The 22722-nt window shown below is 46.7% G+C and overlaps 1 protein-coding gene across 1 annotated transcript in view; it reads left to right on the top strand.

Annotated features, from left to right (window-relative positions):
* The first annotated feature begins 906 nt into the window (after nucleotides 1-906).
* The window catches only part of AMOTL1 (angiomotin like 1), a 42461-nt gene continuing 20645 nt past the window's right edge, over nucleotides 907-22722 (top strand). Inside the window, exons 1-5 of the mRNA XM_017816069.1 lie at nucleotides 907-1045; nucleotides 3549-4434; nucleotides 15523-15799; nucleotides 20025-20169; nucleotides 21254-21343. Of these exons, the coding sequence (XP_017671558.1) occupies nucleotides 3608-4434; nucleotides 15523-15799; nucleotides 20025-20169; nucleotides 21254-21343 (1339 nt within the window). The 5' untranslated portion in view covers nucleotides 907-1045; nucleotides 3549-3607. The remainder of the gene's footprint in view (nucleotides 1046-3548; nucleotides 4435-15522; nucleotides 15800-20024; nucleotides 20170-21253; nucleotides 21344-22722) is intronic.

The raw sequence follows: 22722 nt of genomic DNA, 5'->3' as shown, positions 1-22722 counted from the left end.
TGGTCAACTGGGGTCAGCTGTCCCAGCTGTGTCCCCTCCCAACTCCTTGTACACCCCCAGACTCCTTGCTGGTGGGGTGGAGTGAGGAGCAGAAAAGGCCTTGACTCTATGTAAGCAGTGCTCAGCAGTAACTAAAACATCCCTCTGTTATCAACACTGTTTCCAGCACAAATCCGAAACACAGCCCCACACTAGCTACTGAGAAGAAGGTTAACTCTATCCCAACCAAAACCAGCACAGTCCAGCCATCAATGTCTGTGGGATGCTGGAGCTGGGGCATGCAGCTCCTGTGCAGTTGGTCTGCCAGACGAATTCCCATGGCCCTCCAGCTACATCCGCTGCTTACCTTATTAAGAACATCTGGACAAAGTGATTTATAAACTCTCTCCCTTGATAGCACTGGTTGTATTTTATGTCTCAGCAATTTTCTGTATTGCTGAACTATTACTCATGAACAGATTTTGTGGTAAAGCCTTTCACAGACTTTAGCCCTATTGAATGTGTGGCTGTGTCCTCACCTTTCCTTCTTTTTACCCACTCCCTCTTTCAGTTTTACGCTGGCTCTCTTGGCCTCATGTTCTGGGGACATGCCTTGATTTGTGAGCTTGTGACTTATCACTGTTAGCTCTTATAAGCCCTGCTTTGTACCTTGAAGACCAGGCTGGTTTGGTGCATGAAGCAGCACTGATGACTTGGTGTTTGCCTCTTGTTCCTGAGAGCTAATGTGTTATCTGGGAGGTGAGGACAGAAGACTTGATTTGCTCAATGGCCTCAGAAGGGTTTCACCACCCCTAGCCATGCTCAGGAAAATTTTTTTGGATTTCTGTCATAAGTCGTGGCTTCATATTTTATCATTCAAGTGGTTTCTTTACTGACATCCCATTTGTTTTTCTTACAGGCTCCACATCTGTTTGTTACAAGCCTACCAGCCCTGTCCAGGTACTGGAAGACGCTGGCTTTCTTTACCAGGATCACCAGTTGTTTGCTGGCAGGCATGATGTTTCTCCACTAACAGCTGAAGTGATCAGTGCCAAAGAAAAAGCTGGTAAGTGCGCGGCCACACTTCTGTATGAACCCACTGCATTTACTTCCCAAAGCATAAATTGAGCAGTTTAGACCATTTACAAATAGCATTTATGGAGTTGAAGGCCAGCTTCTAATCCTTGGTAGAGTCAAAGAGTGGTTACCTTTGACTAGAGTGTTATGACCCATCAACTTGTCACCTGTGCTTGTGGAGGTGCAGCATTTCCACTGGTCCTTCAGGGCATGGCTGCTCCTTCAGGGCATGGCTGCTCTTCACTGTACAGCTGGACCAATGTCCACGGCTCTTTTGCTGATGGAGCAGGACCGCAGGCACCCTGTTGAAAGCTCACTGTAGTCGATCCCTTTGGACCTCAGTTAGAGGCAATTAAAGTCCATCTCCCAGGATGCTGACATGACTAACACAGGAGGGGAAATCCTGATGTATTATAAAGAGCTACCTTGACCGCGTGATGTTGGCTTTATCCACTTTCCTCAGGCTTGTCTCAGGCATTGCCTAACAACCTAGACTGTAAGCTTTCTGGTATGTTAGGGAGACATTATTGCCTTTCTGCAAAAATGTCCAGTGTGGTGAGGCTGCTGTGTGCTGTCATAAAGCAGTAAGAGTTTGCTGTAATTGCAGGGATACATAAAGCAAATGGATACTTGACTGTTGAGCACAGAGGTAGATGGAGATGTGTGTGTCTGTGTATCTTCCTGGATCAAACACCATTCCAAGGAGCTGACAGACCCTCTGAAAGCTGGTGACTGGGCTGCAACCCCAGTGAGTCAGGCTGGCAGGCAGATAATGTTGTTTCAGGGAAAGCAGGAGAGGTGTATCTTGTAGGACAGGCATGGAATGAAGCAGTCTGGGAATCTTCTCTCCTTCTTGAGCCCCACAATCATCTTTAAGGCTTTGTCACAATGACCTATTCTCGTTGTTACAAGTCAAAGGCTTTTCTTTCCCTCTGGCCTCTGGGTTGCATGCAGTTTATCCCACAGCATGTGCAGTAACTGGTGAAACCTCAGGGAAATATACCTGACCTCAAGAGAAAATTTGTTTTTTAACTACTTTCAAATGCCAAAACCCAAATGTAAGTCCTTCTGATGAACTCCTCTGAGGATTGGAAACAGCAGGAGAGAGAAAGATACCAAGAATGATCTCAAAAAACTGAACTGGAAACAGCACCTCCTCATGCCTAGGGCCATTGGAGGACTCTGTCTGGAGCTGAGTTTATTCTCACTTTTGTCTGAACTGGAGTCTTTCAGGAACATCCCTCTGGGCTCAGACATTGCTCGGGCAGATACCTTACGGCACTTTTGAGATGGGAGTGGAAGGAGGGCTCCAGGAGGGAGGGATTTCAAACCTCTCAGCCATGGCTATGTCATAAATCATAGGATATGCTGAGTTGGAAAAGACCCATCAGGATCATCGAGTCCAACTCCTGGCCCTACACAGGACACCCCAAGAATCACACCATGTGCCTGAGAATGTTGTCCAAATGGTTCTAGATGCTTAGCTCTAAGCAAGCTCCACTGTGTATGTAGTGCAAAGATGGTGCCATTGGCTCTGAATTACTTCAGTAGCTTGTGTTAGGGTTGTGCAGCTGCTCTTTTGTAAAAGCTGGTGTTACATCTACGACCATAACGTCTTCCTTGTGCTGACCCAGCAAAATTACAACAGTTAGTATTGACTCCCTTAGAAACAGCATTATCAGCCAGAACGGAAATGGCAGTTTTAGAGGAAGATGCCAAAGCACAGATTATTCTTTATTTAGACTGCTAGAACCCTTTTATTTTCTGTGGCATTTCACAGTTTTTCTGTGACACATTTTACGGTTTATTTTATTATGGCATGCAGTACATGTATGGCTTCGGTCATCAAAAATACAGCATCTCGTTTAGTATTGGCATACAGGCTGCCTCTCTAAGCTATGCAAGGCATCTCCAGGCATCTCCTGTTCCACTGGAACAGGCTTCCAAGAGAGGCAGTCGATGCCCCAAGCCTGTCAGAGTTTAAAGAGAGATTTGGAAAATGCCATTAATAAAATGCTTTAGCTTTTGGTCAGCCTTGAATTGTCAGGCAGTGGGACGAGATAATCATTGTAGGTCACTTCCAATTGAACTATCTTATCCTATGCTGTCTTGTCCTATCCTATCATGTGTATTTTAAAAAATACCAAATTTCCCTATGACATGGCCTGTCCCTTGTTGACTTGGAAGGGAGTTCAGAGCTCTGGATATGGGATGCATGGAGTATTATGGAAGGGAGGGCAAAGGAGGGGACTGGAATGTATTTTTAGGGTTCACTGCAAACAGAATTAGGGTCTAGGACTGGGGGGATGAGCAGGGAGGAGGGCCCTGCCTCCTTTGGTGGCTTCCAACCATGCCCCCTCTGCTGTCAGGGCACTGGCCTTGAAGTGCATCTGGGACGGAGTCACAGCCATGGGAGGCAGCAGGTAAGAAAGAGTGGGGGTATTGGACTCCTGGGCAGCAGAGCTAATGGCAACCTCTCTCTCCCTGCCCAGCCGAGGAGACCCTCTGCACCCTGCGTCCACCCAGCTTCCGCCGGGTCCCAGAGACGGAGATGCGAGGGGCAGAGGAGGTGGCAGCCGGCACCGTCCTGCAGCGCCTGATCCAGGAGCGGCTGAGGTATGGCAACCCCAGCGAGAACATGAACCTGCTGGCCATACAGCACCAGGCGACGGGCAGCGCCGGCCCCTCCAACAGCACTGCCAGCACTCTCTCCTCCGCAGAAAACCTTGCTCCCGAAGACCTGCCAATGGTCCAGCCATCAGGGCGGCAGGAACCACAGGGGCAGGAGCACCAGGGGGACGGTGCTGCGATGGAGAAGCAGCCCCGGGCCCCACAGCCCCCGCACGGCACCGAGGAGCTCCCCACTTATGAGGAAGCCAAGGCTCAGTCTCAATTTTTCCGTGGCCAGCCCCCCCAGCCGGCCACCACTGCCACCCCAGGTTTTTATGGCTCCTCCAGCCAGAAGTCCAGGACGGAGGGGAGGCCAACAGTGAACCGGGCCAACAGCGGGCAGGCTCATAAGGATGAGGCACTGAAGGAGCTGAAGCAGGGCCATGTCCGCTCGCTGAGCGAAAGGATCATGCAGCTCTCACTGGAGAGGAATGGGGCTAAGCAGCACCCTCCAGCCCCGGGAGGCGGGAAGGGCTTCAAGGCAGCCCCACCACCTGGCAAGGGCACAGACCCACGTGGCCCACCGCCCGAGTACCCCTACAAAGCCAAGGCAGCAGCTCCGGGCAGCAAGGCACAGGAGCACGGGCTCTTCTATGGCGAGCAGCCGACACAGGACGTCCTCAAGGCCGCCTATGCCAACCCCCAGCCTGCCCGGGCAGAGCTGGCCCTGGTCCGCTACCAGCCTCCCCCAGAGTATGGGGTCAGCAGGTAATGCCCATCGTGGGGGGGTCTGCAGGGGCAACTGGTCCTGCCCTTGCTGGAGGAGCCAGCATGTGTGGGTCTTGGGCTTTGTGTAAACACAGCCATGGTGGAGACTGCGTGGTGTGGACATCACACCCTGTTGTGGGGACATAACATCCCATGGCCGGGCTGGCAGGGCTGGCTGGTGGAGGCACCTACATCTCCCAGATGGCTCTATAAAGCTTATATGCCACTTATGCCCTACTTAAATCTTCCCACAGAGCTCACGTGGGGCTTTCACACTACTGGGCCCCTCATGCCAGGCCTCCCCGTGAGCACGGGTTTATTCCAAGCGCATTAGAAATAATCCAGAGCGTTTGCTGGCTGTGCGCTGATCCCTGCAAGCAATGCAGGTCCTGCCTTCAGAGGCGAGCCCATGCATTAAGGGCTCCTTTGCCTTGCAGTACCTGAATGCAAGTGTTTCTCTGTCTCATCGCTGTGTCTTTGACCTCCTGGACAATTACTTTGCTGGATTTGGAAAGCTGGAGTTGTTTGGTGTGAATGTGAGTAGTTTTCATTTTGCAAGCTGCCTCACTGGGTCTTTCTGACCCCAGAATCTCCAAAGATTTTGTTGGCATCACCTTAAGTTGCACACAGTAAATTTACCACAGCACAGGCACATAGAAAAAGTGGTGCAGCTGACTTGGCTCTTCCTTTCCAAAATGTGTAAGGCATGAAATGCAGGAGGGAATGCTCTGCCTTTCCATGTTTGCAGAAGTGACAGGCTTTGTGTCAAGACAAAGAGGAACTCAGAGCATGGCTTTGGTGACTGTTGCAAGGTGGCTGTAACAAGTGGAGTGCCTGCACTGAGCATCACTGGTCTTCCTTCAGCTACACATGTGTTTTGATTCCCAAATCAAACATGTGCAGAGTTTATGGAATTTTTTAAGAGCAAGATAGTGCTTTTAAGACCTCAGCAAAAATGTCTGTTTATGCAAAGAAAGAGCTATACAAATGTGAGGGCAACAGGGGCCATACTTTCCTGCAGCCGTTTGCGGTACCAACAAACATCACCACCACCGTGCAGATTCACTGAAAATGAACTTATTTGGGTATTTTTATCACTCTTGGAAAATGCTGGTTCAATACTCACAGAGTCTGTTCTGCTGAGTCCATATAAGTGAGCAGACCCAGGTGCTACATACACTGCTTCAGCTAACTTGGAACAGCTGTGATGTCAAGTGGGAAACCCTTTGTGGCCACTTCCAGAGCCTTTCCCCGGTGCCTGATCAGCAACGTTAATGCTGAGAAAACCTTTGATTTCAGTGCTGTCTTCCATGCCAGTCCTCAGCCTTTGCCAAGGTGCTGCAGGATCACCCCAGCAGCTATGGGGAGTAACTCACTAGCTCATGATGGTTGTCACTGCTCATTCTTGATAAGGCAGCACAGTTTAACTCCCAAATCACACTGCAGAGAGGATGCCTGCTACCCCTCTGTGCTGTTTTATTTGCATGATGGTGGAGAAATATCCCTCCAGTCAGGTGCAGAGGCACCAGCGGGGATATGCTATGCAGCAGGGATATGCTGTGCAGCAGAGGACTGGCAGCATGGCAGAGCGGAGCTGCTGAGTTTTGCAGACTTATTAAAACAATCTTTAGTGGTATCTTTTTTTGCAACTCAGCAAAGGCCTTAATACTTCTCGTTCTGCATTTATTCCTGCTGGCTACTCCAGCATGCTTTTACAGATGTAGGTTAGGAGGTTGGCATGGTGGGGGTTGTTTCATCAAAGTTAGGTTTGTTCTAAGGTGTATGGTCTCTTACATGCTTTCTTTAAGGCAGTTTGGGTCCTGATGTGCAGGTGGGTATTTTCGGGTCCTTCTTGGCTCCTTTCACATGGTGCCTGGATTTTGGGGGATGTTTCCTGCGTATGTGTTCCTGCTGGCTGCCTGTGAGGCACGAGCAGGACAGTTGCTCATTTGCAGACTGTATCTTGAGGCCTTGCTTTGCGCAGTGTTAGTGACTGGGGGGAAATCTGGCTGTGCAGATATCAGACAGCAAGCCTCTGGGTCTCAGCAAAGTGGTGGTCTTCATCCTCATCTCAGGCTTCTTTCTATATTTTTTGACACAGGGATGTCAACCTTCCCTGTTGCTTGGGTGCGCTGAAATGTTCGTTGCTGACATTACCTGGACTTGTTTGCAATCAATATGAACTGGTTGTGTTTCTTCTGTGCTTATCCCAGCTCATAATTGGCCCGATGGTCTGCAGGATTCCCGCTGTGGTCCTGTTACCCAGGAAGATTTGGCTGACATAAGCTTTTAGGAAGCAATTTTAATCCCTGTTTGCCATTCATCACTTGTCATTTCTCCATCTGCAGCAGCTGTGCTCCAGTGCATCCCTGTGCGCGTGTCAGGCTCCATCACAGGATGGGCTTGCCCAGGTCTGGGATGGTTAAAATGCAGTTTCACAAAGTGATCTCTGTTCCAAATATTCCTCTTTGGAGAGGATAAAGACAGGTTAACCTTGGGACATCCAGGGAAATCAGTCTCTACTAGAGGACTTGCTGGGTGGCAGCCCCTGAGCTCTTGCTGGAGAAGGGATGGGGGTTGTGTTATACTGCTGGGTTGCTCCCTAACACAGACCTTCCTGTGGCTCTGCCCTTGCTCACTGCTTCCTCCATTACTTGTGCTCTGGGGAGGCTCCCTGCCAGCCACCTGGCTGGGATGGAAAACCTCCACAGAAAATGTCGAGTTAGGGGACTACGTGGTTTCATAAGGTTAACTGAAGGGGTGGGGGTTGGTTTTTCCTTATAGGGCAAGCGAGGTGTGAAATTCCAGCTTTCAGCTTATCAAGGGGGCCTGGGAAAGAAGCTAATGGAAACAGCTTTGCCCATGGTCAGGTGGGAATCTCATGTATCCCAGTATCTCCATTCCTCTGTCTTGATCATATCAGTTCCCCAGCCCATCCTTTCTGACATCTTCTGGACAGGGACCATGCGAAAGGCTTCTGCCTTCCAGAAAAGAGAGGAGAGAAGCACAGAGCTGCATTGATCCAGAAGAAGCACTCACAGATACCAGGGATAGAAAAGACCTATAGGGTCCCCCCGAGTCCTTCTTTGACAAAGGAAATGTGGCTGGAAATGGGCAAACACTGGCAGGGAACTGTCGAAGGAGATGGGATAACCGTAGGTGCTGCTTCATTTCCTTTTTTGGTTTGGCTTTGGTTTTTTTGCTGTGACTGGTTTTAAAGGAAACATTGCCTTTATAAGCATCAGGATGAAATCTTGAAATTTATTCTAAAGGGTGTTTTCCTGAAGAACTCCGAAAGTCATATGATGCTGCAGTAATCTCAGCATTTATATAAATTAGATTTAGTGACTTCTGCTTTATGGACATCACAATTACAGAGCAGAGCTTTAACCTTGAAGCTCAAAAGACAAAATAGCCAGAAGGCAAATAAAAATGAGCCAATATTTTTCCCTTTAAAATACCAATATTTTTAGGCCAGTTACTTGATGCCTGGAGCCTTGACTCACAATTTCTGAATGCTTTAAGTTGGCCAAGTGTAATAATCTTTACAAAACCTTTCCTTTCCTAGATGTGCAGCTATTCCTTAATAGTGTCTTTGCTATCTTTCCTTAGGTGCATGTTCAGAAAGTTACAGCTTGTTAGGTAAATGGGCTTCGAACTAATCTAAGTTAGTCTTTTGCACAATGCCGTGAATTAATTCCAGTTTGTGAAACATTCAGTCCTGGTGATTATAACACTCTCCGTCTGGAGAATTCATCACGGCCTTTATAGACTTGTTCCACTAGCTAATTTCCATCTCTGGCATAGATCTGCATCTTAGTTTCAGTCTGTATTTTCTAGTTACCAGGGATTTTGCAATATCTTTGTCAGATACAGCAAGGAGCCCTGTGTTATCAGTCCTTTAATACATTTAACAGATGGAGCCTGGAGTCCTGTACTTATTTCACCGTTGTCAAAACCCCTTTTTTCATTGTGGAAAGCCAACCTGAACACTGTTTCAGTACCAGCTGGACCAGAGGCTAATCAGATGTAATAACACCTCTGCAATGCGACTCAATGTTCCTTGTTTGTGTAGCTCATTAACACTTGCTGTTGGCACCCCAGGATCTCCCCATATAGCTTGTTATCCGGTCAGGCATGTGAGGGTTGTCACAGCCCAGGATAGTATTTCCCACCCTTTTACTGTAGCTTGCTGTATTTTTTCCTGGGTGGATGAACTTAGACCTGCTTAAGTCCATATTGTTTCTCTGTGTCCTGCTTAAGCAGTGATCCAGATCACTTGGTGCAATGAATCCTCTTCATTGATCCCAGTGGCCCTGATGTCTTTTATCCTGAATGATTTCTTTCTCTGCACTAATTAATAAAAAGCGTGTATAATGCAAATGAAGCCTTGAACTGGAAATACCACTGCTTACTGAGGGGGCTTCATTTGTGGCTACATGCAGAAGACAATCATGCAGGCAGCTTTTAATTCTGATTTAATCCATGCATTTTAAAAGACACCATGCAGAATCAATGAAAAGAATAAATCTGAGCTGTTTTTAAATACATCCCATTTCTTTATGTGCCTCATAAAATTCCACCCTGCCAGGATGTAGAAGCCTATATTTAACTGCTGGAATAGTCTGCGGCTTCTCTGGTTATTTGTGTTTAGCCCCCCCACACATACTCCTGCTGTTTTCAGACAACCTGTTGATATTTACTAATTCAACCACATGTCTGTGGCTGCTGACAGGACTACAAGGAGCTCCCTTTCTTCCCCTGAGACACCCCAGGCAGGCGGGGGAGCTGGCAGCGTGGCGGAGCCGAGGGATGTCACACCCAAGCTGGCTTGTGCTGACTTTTCTCTGCGAGGATAGCCCAAGCATGAGCGTGGGTTGGAGGCTGCACTTCCAGCTGACATGGATGCTGGCAGCCCTGCAGAAGAGCTTTGTTTTGTGTCCTCTCCTGTTCTAATATGCCTTACATTAAAATAAAGGAAAAAGAAATGAAGCTATTCCCACAGCCTGGGTGATGTCCATGTCATTCCTCCTTATCCTTCTCTGTTATTATCCCAGTTGTTTCCTCTAGTTGTGCAGAGCTTTTCTTTTGCTGAAAATCAGCTGGGTTTAGAAAGAGAATCTGTTCTGGATGTGAATCTCTGTGAGGAAATACAGTATCCTGTTCCTCTCTTAACTATGGAGGATGTGTTTAATACAGCATGTCTTTTCAGACGATCATTTTGCCCTGCAAATCTTTATGTAATTGCCCCAAAGAAGCCGGGCCAAATCTTTCCAGCACTAACAAATGTCACTAACAAAACAGTTAATTCCGAGTCTGCAAAATGGTTTCTGAAATAAACCTTTGCATTTACAAGGTGCTGCAACTATTGCTGGTTCCATAAGCCAGAGAATATACCATGAGGGCCATGTCTGAGCTATGGCAAATGTTATCCCATTTTGAGTTGTAGCAGCATTTAACAATGGGTCTGTAATTGTGTTTCCTTGCGCCATGACCATCAGACTGGGCTTAGTGACTTTCCCAGGATCCTGTCTCTTTCCTGCATGGTGATAACAGTTTCCTCTATGTTATTCTCAGTGAGAAAGAGTAGCATTTGAAGTCTGCTTCATGACTGCAAAAGCCATAGGGAAGTCAGGCAGACACCTGAGTCTGAGGTTAGTATACAGACTGAATGCTCCCAGTCAATGGGCAGGAATAAGCACCTTTCATACACTTTTTTACTTGTGTTGTAAGGTAAAAGCCTAAGGCAGTTTCTGAAAACTGCACCCCAGAAACGCCTCTTTCTTTTCACTGACTCAGCCAGAGCATCCCCAGTAGATGCATGTTAGGAGATAAAGTTCCTTGGGAGAGTCTTTGAGAGATGAAATAGGCCAGTCTGCCCTAGAGGCAAAGGAAGGCAGAGCATTCAGAGAAAGATGAGCTAAATAGGTTAGAGGAGGGCATTTTAATTATGAATGTAAATGCCATGGTATGTTGGAAGCAAAGTCCTTTCTCCACTGACCCCTCTCCCTCCCTCCATAGAGGAGAGCTTCACTGTACCTGTAGCAGGGCAGAGGTAGATTTAATTTCCAGAATATTCACAGGCATTTTCATTTTATTCCTTATACTGCCTGGCTTTATTGAACAGCAGCTCTTCTGTATTTATGATTTCCTGACCATCAGCAGCAAGTGGAGTTTATAATTACTTTTCATTTTGGGGTTTCTTATTCCTACATACAGCTACAAATTCCCCCCAAATTCTTCTATGTTGGTCATTCTTGCTCCCAGGTTTTCCAGTATAAGAGGTGTATTAAGACCATACCTAAATTTGGGGTCTTCGGTGGCCTCAAAATCTGAGGAATTTCTTATGAAGGTGAGGTCCATGGTGAAGTATTTTGCTGAAGATGCTGTATTGCAAGCTACAGGTAGCAGGCTGTTATATATATATTGCAAGCTATACATTCCTGAAAGGAGAGAGAGCCTGGTGACCTCAGCACAGTAGCCCTTGAAAGCCTCACTGCCTGCTTGTGCTCCCTTTTCAAAAAGCTGGTTTCCTTATTTTTTTTCTTCTTTACATTGCATTCCAGAAGCGTTCAGGGGCCCTACTATAATAATGTCAACCAAAAAAAATGTTTTTAATAGAAATGTAGCTGAGGTGTTGCAGAGATATCCAAAACTCATAATGTTCCACAGTCTCATGCTTTTAAGAAGGATGAGTTTTGATGAGAATGTGTTTGGCTGAAAGATTCTAATGTGCTGTAATGCCGAATAAGATCAACATTTAAAATACAGTGGAAGCATTTTGAGAATGTCATTCTTTACTAAGCCCGAAGGAGCTCAGGATAATCCTCATTGCTGCGTTTCTTTGGAGCTTTACATGAGAAGTTGGATGGGAACTAAGCTGATGTGACAACACTCCTGTTTTTACAAATGTTGATTTGTTAATGTGAATTGCTGTGTAGATTTTATTGCATATATACTCAGAGATTTTGCAGTTGGTTAAATCAGAACTAAATTGAGACAGATTAAACAAGTAAAAGGAAAGTAAGAAACGTGTTAATTATGTTGAACAGTCATGCTTCAAAAAGCATAAAGTTGATTGTACCTGTCCAGTTTCCAAGTTGGAAAACACTTGGGAGAATCCCAGCTGTGGCTGCTGAGACTTTGGTGGCTGGCTGCTGCTACAGGGTGTAAATCTTTAGTATCTCAAGAAGTCATTTGCAGTTCAAGAAAATGGACATCCCTGGGATCTTTCTTTCCTCTGTAGTGTAGAGCTAGACAGACTAAAGTGATGAAAAAATGTTAAATTGATGAAAGGTTGAGATTTCCCAAAAGTGCCGTGTGAAGAGCTCCTGCAAGGGTCTAAAGGGTGTATCGATGAACAAAGATTGCTCTGCTTCATAATGAAAAAGAAAAATTGATATCTCCACTGTTTTAGATTCAGAGTTCAATTCAATTCTATTGGTCTCCGCTATTCCAATAAAGAAGTGAGCAAATATTTACCTGCAGCAAATCTGTGTCTTAGTAGGGTGTAACAGCCAAGCTTTTTCTTGCTTAAAATCAATTGTGTCCCTTTTTTTGGTAAAGACAAACAAACTCACGCTGATCTGGATTAATTGCTATGGTAAACGCGTGAGTGCAGACTGGCTGTCAGCAGCGTTGAGGAGGTGCTGCGTGCTTGGTTGTATTCACATTTGCCTGTGGAGCATCTTTCGCGTTGTGAGTGACATCCCTCACTCGTGATGTCATTTACTGTTCAGATTTTTGAGCAAAAAAATATGGAATTCCCACGACAGGCATGATGTCCCTTGCCGTGTTTCACATGCTGGAGCATCAGAAGGAAAGGGGTACTGTGGGGATGGTGTGAGAGCTATGGTGGGCTGTCCTACTGATTTGCAGAGAAGGTTGGCACAAGGCTGCATGGGCTTACTGGCTCGCATGGCCTCAGGTCTCCAAGCACTGCCAGGACACATGATTTTGGTCTAAGGAAGGTAAAACAGGCCTTCCAGGTCTGTGTGACCCCCAGGGCATCCTGCTGCAAGGTCTCAGCAGCAGGCAGAAGTGATGAGGCTGGAGAGGCAGTAAACTTCAAAAGGAGATGAGCAGGGAGCGGTATCTTAATCCATTGCTGGTGGATTAAGCTGGAGGCTCTGGGGGTACCTTGGGACTACGGCCTTGAAGGGGGAAGGCCTTTTGCAGCTGGTTGAATTGCTAGAGGGAAGAGATGCCTTCCAGAGAGACCAGGAGAGGCTTCAGAAGTGGGCCTGTGCGAACCTCATGAAGTTCAACAAGGCCAAGTGCAAGGAACTCCATCTGGGGCAGGGAAAACGCATCATCAGTAGACTAGGGAACAGGGGGATAAAGAGCAGCCCTGCAGAGGACTTGGGGATGAAAAATTAGACAGGAGCCAGGAATGTGCACTTGCAGCCCAGAAAGCCAGTTGTGTCATGGTATGGCTAGTAACTGGAAGGAGACCACTCTCCCCCTCTACTCTGCTCTCGTGGGACCACACCTGGAGTACTGCATCCAGCTCTGGAGTCCCCAGTATAAGATGGACCCATGGGAGCAGGTCCAGAGGAGGCCAGAAAGATGATCAGAGGGCTGGAGCACCTCTCCTATGAAGACAGACTGAGAGTTGGGTTGTTCAGCCTGGAGAAGAGAAGGCTCCAGGGAGATCTTACTACAGCTTTCCAATACTTAGAGGGGACTTATAAGAAAGCTGGAGAGAGACTTTCTACCAAGGCCTGTAGTGACAGGGTAAAGGGCAATGGTTCTAAACTGAAAGAGGGTAGATTTGTTTTATGCTGAGGGTAATGAGGCACAGGAACGCTTTGCCCAGAGAAATTGTGGATGCCCCAGCATGGGAAGTGTCCAGTGCCAGGTTGGATAGGGCTTAGAACAACCTGTTGTAGTGGAAGGTGCCCCAGCCTAGGGCAGGGGTGTTGGACTAGACGATTTTTAAAGATGCCTTCCAACCCAGACCATTTTGTGATTCTGTGAATTTCTGTGTGTTTTGTTGTGAAGTGTCATACAGCACCTCCTTGACTTCCTGTCTTTGTGAAAGTTTTATCCACTTTTAGTAGACATGTAGCTCCTTAGTTATTAGCCTGCACCTCTGCTGGAGAACTGGTATTCCTGGGGCTGAGAGCAAACCCTTCTGGCCCTGGGAGGTGCCCAGGGGGAATGGCCTCTCCTGTGCTCTTGAGCTGCCTCCATGGATATTTAATTTACCAGGAGAGACACAGCCTTAGGGAATGTCTATGCAAGTAAAAGCCATCCCAATGGCTGTGCAAGTAAAAGCCATCCCAAGGCCAGAGTGAGCTTAGCACAGGCTTCCTCAATGCTGGCTGCAGGAAGCTTGGATGGAATCTTCTTCCTAAGGGCACTGCTCTGTGCTTCTGGGCAGGTTAGCAGTGTGCATATGTACGCTCTTTACTCCATTTCAATACCTTTCAGTGCCACAGGTGATGCATTGGGCAAAGCTGGGATGGGAGCATGGGGCTGTGTGTGTGTTGTGTCTGGGAGCCTGCAGAGCCTCATTTGCTTTCACTCTAGTTTGGACAGAAGATAAGACTAAATTGCTGGCTTTCTTTGCCATTGTGTGGCTTGGTGGAGACAAGCAGCGCTATTCACTTTTAGGGAAGGACTTTAAAATTGCCTTCACTTTTTAGCTTGTTCTACTGCAGTTGAAGGTAGTGGTGGGTTACTGAGAGGTTTTGAAAGCCCTGTTTCAAGAAGCTGTGTAGGTGCTGAAGACAAGTAACCATAATTACTATGTATTAATATAGCACAAAATTGTCTGTCAAAGAAATAGCATTCATGGATCTTTGAGGCCAGGTGGGGTAAATACATCTGTTCAGTATGTCTTGTGCTTTGTGTAGGGTACAGAAATAAAGGTAATGATATCTACAGCCTAATAGCTTGTGGTTAAGCTAAAATAAAATACGAGTTCCAGAATGTGTTTGATTGCAGACTTCAGGTGGGGTCCAGCAGCATATTTTCTAGCCAAACTGGACTCTGACACCGATGGCCCACATGGTCTGGGCTGAGTCTCTTAAACCAGTGCAGTGTAGAAATTTCACAGCTTTGGCCTCTGGGGTGAGGAGTGGCTCAACCTGTGCACAGTGAGATTCTGCGTGGGACTGCTTACCCTGGCCGAGGCTCTGAGACTGCCTGTGCAATGGATGGAGATGTCTGCTCGAGCAGACAAGCTTTGAGCTGTGCCCTGCCTAAATTTTCTTCTTTTGAAATAGGGGTCGTCTCCCTTCTTGAGCTTACACAGCTGGCACGTGGGACAGAAGGGAGGGACTGCCATTCCACCTGGACACCAGCTGCAGGGTTACCCTCACTGCTAAGAGATCCTCCTAGGTTATGCCCCAGACATTGCAAATTGTGACTCTGGTGGATTAAAGAGCCCTCCCCCATCAGCAATCCTTAGTCACAAGCAGATCTGCCGCCAGCTCACTTCTTATTCTTCTCTGATATGAGCCTGGTGAGTGATGGATGCTCTTAGTCAGGGAGTGACACAATGAGGTCTCCCACTGGCAGATGAGTTTTGTGGCTCACCGTGATTGACCAGAGTTGTGGCTCCAGCAGCTCCCCACCAGCCCTTCCCTTTGCCGCTTACTAAAGCCACTCAGGGACGCTGTGTCACTCACATCACTTCCTTTTGCCTCGCAGCTTGGCCAATCAGCTGGGCTTGCTCCAGGCAGGGAGTGGTGTTTGAAGGGTGAGTAATGCATCCCATGTGTTTCCTTCAAGCCTGCCGGCTTATGCTTCTCAGCAGTGTCGTTTGTGGCAAGGGGAGGCAGGAAGAGGCTGGCTGCTGCTGAAGTATTAGCTGTGCACCTAGGCAAAAATGCTGTTTTAGAGTCAGTGCTTCCTTTGTCTGTTCATGCCAGATGTGTACGTCACTGTCAAGGGCAGGCGAGGAGACAATTTACCCAATCCCTGCTGTGATTGTTGGTATTTAGGAATGACTGAAGACCACAATCATGACCACACAGTTACAACACTATTAATAAACTGTGCAATCATTAAGTGAAAGCTGCTGCACGCATTTCGAGGGCGCGCGGCTCTAACACCTCGTCCGTGTGTGCTTTCCCGCAGCCGACAATGCCAACCACCCTTTCCGCCGCCGCCAGCCCAGCAGCACAGCCCCATGTCCTCGCAGGCCACTGCAGGCCCCCTGCTCCCAGGCTCCTTGCCCCCACTGCCGGCCCCTGCTGCTGCCCAGACTCCGCCACTGCCGGGCCAGCAGCTGACACCTGACGCCTTTGCCATAGTGGAGCGGGCACAGCAGATGGTAGAGATGCTCTCCGAGGAGAACCACGTGCTGCGGCAGGAGCTGGAGGGCTACTATGAGAAGGCAGACAAGCTGCAGAAGGTATGTGGAGAGGTGGGGATGGGGCCTGGGCAGAACAACCATCTTGATGTCTTTGGGTTCCCCAAGGTGTTCTTCATAGTTGTGTCACTGCAATGGGGATGCACCAGTGGCCATCTATAACCGTTGCCTCTCCATGGTGGTCTCCCAGAACTGTAATCCTGTGGCTTATGGGCTCCCCTGACTTTAGGGCAAAACAGGGCAACTCATCAGATATGTCTCAACTGGGTATTTTCCTTTCCATCCTTCCGTGCTGGTCTCACTGAAGCTTTTCCTGGAGGTCTTCCACAGGCAGAGTCTGCTCCTGTTGTAGCTGGGTCCTGCACCGTCTGCACAGGTGTTAGAGCTGCAAGAGAGGACCATTTCAAGAGCACATGCACATCTGTCCCAAGCAGTCTTATCCACCACAATAAGCTTGTGTGGTCCTCTACGCCCTTTGGAAGTGTAACAGCCATCAATGGGCTTGCTCGTTATTTGGAAATGCATTAACTGCGTTGTCTTAGAGGTTTTCACTTACTGCTCTGTGGGTCTTTAAGAACTGATGTTAGACGCCCATCTTTGAACATGCTGGTTTTAAAAGCACTTCCCCCTTACCTGAAAGACTATTTGGTAAAGATTTTGCTCAAACCCCCTTTTTTAAGAGATCCTGCACTCTCTTTTCTGTATGCATGCAGGTTTTTTCAGTGGAAAAGGGCAATATCTTGAGCACTGCCTGGGGTGAGAAGATGAAGAGTCAAATCAAAAAAGTAGAAGTTGCTTAAAACTGAGACTCACTAAAGGCAAAGCAGAGATGCTCCCCAGGTCTGCTGGCTTTGGGTCCCAAGGGTTCAGACCAAATAATTTATTTAGGATCCTACACTGCTACTTTATTTCTATTTTCCCACCACTTATACACCAAGGAGCTTAGACTGCAGGTCTTTTCTCACTGAATTTAGGAATCTAAATAGGAGCTCAATTTTTTTCTATGGTGTGCAGATCAGGGTGTTCTTGGAGACACCCTTCACAGGAGAAGAGGCATCTCTGAGAGACCATGTCCCAGCCTCAGCTTGGGGAAAAATCTGTGACAATCTGGTCAAACGGGTTAGAAAAAAGACCATTTGTTTTGTAGCTGCTGTCTTTTCTGCCTTCTCCTCTGCAACAAGATGAGTTGGGTTTATTCACAGACTTTCCTAAACTTAGCTGAAAAATTTTTGCAGCAGCATTAACTATTTGTGAAGACATCTGCAAAGACTTTAATGCTAACTTCCCTGTGGCCTTTGCGGGCAAAAAGAAATATTCCAGCTATTAATTTTACAAAAGCTGCGTTGTTCGGTAAAAGGTATTTGAGTGCAATGCCCTATAAATATTCCAATTTTCTTTTTCACTCTTGGAAATAACTCTTTCTTTATCTTGGATGCACTGCAAGGCGATTGCATCAGACACCAACAGAAAGGTATTCAAGCACGGGCTGAAGTCTCACTTCAGTCAACAGAGCATGGACTTGAGTCCCATTGACTCTGGGGGAATGTAAGCGAAGTATTAAAGTGAAACACATACTCAAGTGCATTCTTTCTTCAGGAAACCAAATCCTTAACGCATGGTATCCCTCCTATGCTGTTTTTTCTGTGTTTGAACACAAGGACAGGGCAGGCGCTCCTCTGTTCCCACAGTTTCAGCTGAACATCATCTCTGAAAATGTGATTGAGTTAAATTACGTACTTTGAGTGTGAAAACTCTTCCCTCTTGTTGGAAGGTGAAGGGTCAGGAGAAGTATTTCTTGTTTGTCTGTGCGTAACAGTTTTATTCTAGGTAGGACCACCCTCCTATTACTTTTATTCATAACAGAATAGAAGAAATTAGAGAAAATCAACTGGACCTGTAGGGCTCCCTGGGCATTTGGACGAGCAGATCAGCCCTGAGGCTTGTTATATTCTCAGTTGTGTGTGAACAGACTTTTTTGCAGAGAGGTACAAGGTGGTGATTGATCCTTGTGCTGTTTGACAAGTTGCCTGGTTTTTTTACCCAAAAGGAGTTGGAAGAGGAGTTGTGCACATTTCATTTTGAGCTTTTTTTTCTTCAAAAGCAAAGTATTACTTTCCCTTTCTGAGAGGTGTTATCTTGCTGAAGTTTAATTGCCAGGCTGGGCTGGCTCTTCCCCATGCCATGTGTGTGGGTTGTTTGAGTGGGTCCGCTCCAGGAGCTACCAGGAAGAGAAGAGGCTGAACTGTTTTTTTTCTCCATAAGAGAAGGAGAAGGAAATCCCAGACTGTTGAGAAACACCGACACAATTTGTGGCTGTTGTTCTGCTCTCCTTTAATTTTATTCAGTGCTGACGGAGGTTCTTTCTTTTCGTACAGTAAATTTTTGCCTTTGGGGCTGCAGGAGACTTGCATGGTGATGTGTTTTGGGAAATAACAGCATATAGAGGGCCAAGCAGAGCCCTTGTGGTAACCAGCAGTGTTGGGCCAGACTGCTGGGCTGTGGAAACCCACTGCTGTGCTGGCAAGTCTGCTTTGCTGTGGTAGGAGCTCTCGGGAGCAGGCATCTTTTCCTGCATGTAGTGGCTCACCTTGGAGAGTGGAGGCATGGGAACTGATGAGTGTCAGGGCACCCAGCTGAGCATGATGTCTGATTGGGATCATGTAGTTAACAATTTGGGAAAGTGCTTTGATTATGGAAAATTCACATGAGATAGGCTTTTAATTGTAGATCATAGTCATAGGCCAGAATAGACTATTTCAGTTAGAAGAAACCTACAGTGGTCATCTAGTCCAACTGCCTGACCAAATCAGGGCAAGCCAAGTTAAAGCATGTTGTTAAGGGCACTGTTCAAATGCCTTGTAAACTCTGACAGGCTTGGGGCATCACCTGTCTCTCTAGGAAGCTTGTTCCAGGGTTTGACCACCCTCTCAGTAAAGAAATGCTTTCTCATGTCCAGTTTGAACCTTCCCACTTGCTTCAGCTTTTGTGCTCATGAGTTAGCTGAAAGTAGAAATTGGGGAAGATAACCTGTTTTCACCATTGTGGCTCTACCAGGCTCTCCTTGGTGTGTGGTTTGGAGGTGCTGCCTGCCCGTGGGCTGTATCCAGGCAGAGTGGCCGCAGCATCATGCAAAGTGCAAGTCTAAGCTTCTGGAGTCTGGCTGCAGGTTCCAACACAGACAGTGGGGTGACAGCTGCAGCATCCCTGGCAAATCACACCTAAAGCTTAATGAGAGGGACCTAACACCACAGCAAGTGAAGATGAGCTTGCACCCTGGCTTCAAAAATCACAAATCTGTCCCAGCCGTGATTCAAGAGGCCAAAAAAGTGCCAGATTTAGAAAGGTATGTGGGAGGCTATATATATCTTGTGGTTTCCAGCCTGTGCACATTATCAGGCTTTTCTCCACAAACACAAGGGCCAGGCATGCAGGAGCAGATTCCCGCATCAATGTTGATCATTCCTGCAGCAAAGATTTTACCAAAGCTGTATCACTTAACATGACATTATCTTATTAAAAAAATTAGTTGAATGGATTAAGCTGGACAGCAAAACTCTGCCCAGGACTAATCTCCTGTCAGCCTTTTTGGCTCAGGTCTTAAGATGCAAGTTCTCTGCTAAGGGCTTCCTCTGCTTACCCGGCCTGCAGTTTGCCAGATTTAGAGGAGATGAAGTTAAGAAGACTGAAAAACCAAAACAATTGGTTCAGTCTGTTACGGAGTTTCTTCTTGTATAACGCAGTCTTCAGTCAAGGATGGAAAGAAATGGACCACAATAGTTTAAAATTGATGTGAGGTCACAGCTGAGCTTAACATACTTCTGGTGGCATACACATCTTAGAGATAAGTTTTGTATCAGGGACCTGGCAGAATAATAAATATTGCCTCCTACAACCCTTTCTCAGAGAGCATACAGCCCACACAAATACACCATTTCCTTTGTTTTTCCTCTTGGATGGCATTAAAGCAGCCACCTTGGTCATAGAGGAAAAGCAACCAAACCGTTCCATCAAGTCCAATGGGGTGTTGTGGCATGGCGAGCTGCCCCTCAGGCCATTTGCAGGGGTCCCTACTGCAGGAGCCTCCAGCGTCGTTGGGGCTTCACAGCATCCTCTACCAGGGAAATGGGTCATTTGTAGAGTTGGTGCCTGGTGTGACACTTGGCATGAGCATCGCCTGTACCCCCACGTGTCATCGAAACACACTGGACAAACCTTGGGGCAGAACACATTCCTGCAGGGCTTTAACAGGACCTCTCTCTCTTTTCAGTTTGAAATAGAGATTCAGAGGATTTCAGAAGCTTATGAGGGCTTGGTCAAGACCACCACTAAAAGGGAGTCTCTGGACAAAGCAATGAGAAACAAACTTGAAGGAGAAATTAGGAGACTTCATGACTTCAACAGGGATCTCCGTGGTACGTTACAGTTGCTTGTGTGTTTTTTTCCTCTGGTTGACGTGGTGTTTCACTTACTAGCTCCAGAGCAGCAGGCTTTAAAACAGTGACTTCACACACTATTTAGATAAATGTAATGAGAAATAAGGCCCTGCCCCTTGACATAAGACAAAACTGCTGTCACTCCCCTAGTGGCAAAAAAGCCTGGCAAAATATGAGAGTCAGTTCCTGATGGTGCCTTTGTGTTCAGCACTTGCAAATATGGATTTAAGAGCAAGGCCACCAGTCACAATGTCGTGTCCAGATCTAATGAGCTGAAGAGCAAATTGCAATGTAGAACAGTGGTGTGCTACCCATAAATCTCCAAGTTCAGTGCCTTCCCAGACCAGTAGCGAGTATCAAAGGCCATCTCTTTTTTGTATTAAAAACATAATATTGAGGGTGTATCTTTTTGAGGATGTATCTTTTTGAGGAAGGAGGTGGAGTGTATGTTGGATGGTTATTTCCAATCCAGGTTCCTGATGGGGTACTTTGGTACCTGCTCATGCAGTGAGATGCCTTCTGCAAACTGACTTACCTTTTTGCAATGGTGAAAGATGGGTCACATGGTCTTTTTGGAGAAGGGAAGAATCTGAAGTCAGGATCTTCCCTGGAAACTTCCCAGGAAACTATCCCTGGCTGCAAAAAACTCCTCCTTTCCTGTGGGCATCCCCAAGGATTGGCATTAATGGGGTGGGGGCTTCCTTCCCTCAGGAGGCACCAGGGGCAGCTCTTCACTGCAGGAAAGCACCCATCCCCTTGCAAAACTGGTTAATTCAGATTGCAGATGCCTTGTTGCATTTTGGACAGTGTGAGAGATGAACTGCCTGGACATGTCAGCTGTGAATGGCAGAGGCTTTTCCCCCAGTTTCTGTAAATCTGAACGACACAGCTTCATGGAAGAGGTCAAAGGCTTCATCTTTTATGTATGTGTCAGCCTCCATTTTAATGTCCTCCTTCAGAGAGTCTATTTATACTGCTCTGCTGGCACACGTCTTATTTTCTTGGTTGGCCTACAATTTTATATACATATATTTATACTTAAAGTATTTCCTGTTTTTTGCAGAACGACTGGAGACAGCCAATAGGCAGCTAGCCAGCAGAGACTTTGATGGGCATGAGGATAAGGCAACAGAGGGCCTTTATGCCACTCAGAGTGAGTACTGTGCCTATCTGTTTGGAAGGTGCATATATGTATATGTGTGTATATATAAGCATACACATGGTGAAGTGGAGGTAAATACTTAGCTATTAATTGTTATTGTGCTTGTGGCTTGGTTTTACTCAGCTAATTCATCATATACTCTTATTTCAGCTGCAGACTGGATTATGTAGGTAGGGGGTTTTTTCTCTCTGAGCATCAGAATGAAGCAGTGTGAGTTAATGGTAACACAACTTAGCTTATTTTTGAGAAATATTTATCTGAAATTGAGAAGTGTTGCTTGCAGGGTCATCTCTAGAGATGCTTGCTTCTAAGAGAAGCAACATTCTTCTCTTGGCTGGAAAAAGCCCAGAGCAGCCTCTGCTGACTAGTTATCAGTGCCAGGGTTTAACCAGCAGGAGAAAGAGCAGAGCTGGACCATACCTTTCACAAAGGACTGAAGAGACAAAGACTTTACAGCTTCTACTGCTATGAAAGCATCTATTCCCAACAAATTTTAGGCTTCCATAATGACTGGGCACAGTGCTGCAGATTTCCTTGCCATGCACTGATGTGTGTGAGATCATCCAACCCAAAACCCAAGCAGCTGGATGCTGTGTGGCAGTGTGTGACTTCTTTTGTATCCTGACCATCTTCAGCACACATCCAGAAGGGCTTGATCACCTGAGAGCTGTGCAGTATCTTGTAAGCTTAAATCCTGTTGAAGCTCAATGCTGCATACAACTAAACCTGTTTTATTTATCACACCAAGAGCTTCCTTGGAAGATGAGCCAGTACTGCAGTGCAGAACATCCATCTCCATTAGCAGTACAGTGTTTGATACTAGTCAAAATGCTTCACCACCAGCCTTTCAATGTCCACCAGCTGCTCCAAGTGTTGGAGAGCCTTCTCCTGGCTCCCACCGGCAGCAATGATGCCAGCACAGCTGATCATTTGGTGCATGTGTGCACAAACCAGAAGAGAATCTGGTGATCTTTTCCATGACATGTTAGCTTTGCCATGTTAGCAGATGGCATAAGGATGTGTAGATACTGCTGTGAATCCAAGGGGATGATCTGTTAAGGAAGTAGCGTTGCTGTGTAAGTCTTGTCATCCTTGGGAAGAGTTCAAATGGGATAAGCTACACAGTGGAAATTGGAGACTGGGATCTTCTCTCTTCTTATAGAGACAGCCTGGTAGTGTTGCTATATACTGTTGGCTACAGGGGGGAGTTAAATCTCCAAGATGGACTCAATTCGAGTTACTTTCCAGTACATAAACATACTCTGTGCTTCTGCTGGTAAATAAATAGCAGTGAAACTTTGCGCTGTGCACTCAGCGTATTACTGCAATCAATTCACAGCTTACAAACAAATATAGCTCTCCAGATCCTA

The sequence above is a fragment of the Lepidothrix coronata genome, unplaced genomic scaffold, assembly GCF_001604755.1.
Source record: "Lepidothrix coronata isolate B3197 unplaced genomic scaffold, Lepidothrix_coronata-1.0 Scaffold53, whole genome shotgun sequence".
Lineage (NCBI taxonomy): Eukaryota > Metazoa > Chordata > Aves > Passeriformes > Pipridae > Lepidothrix > Lepidothrix coronata.
Note: the sequence above shows the minus strand (reverse complement) of the source record. Positions and strands in the feature narration are given on the sequence as shown.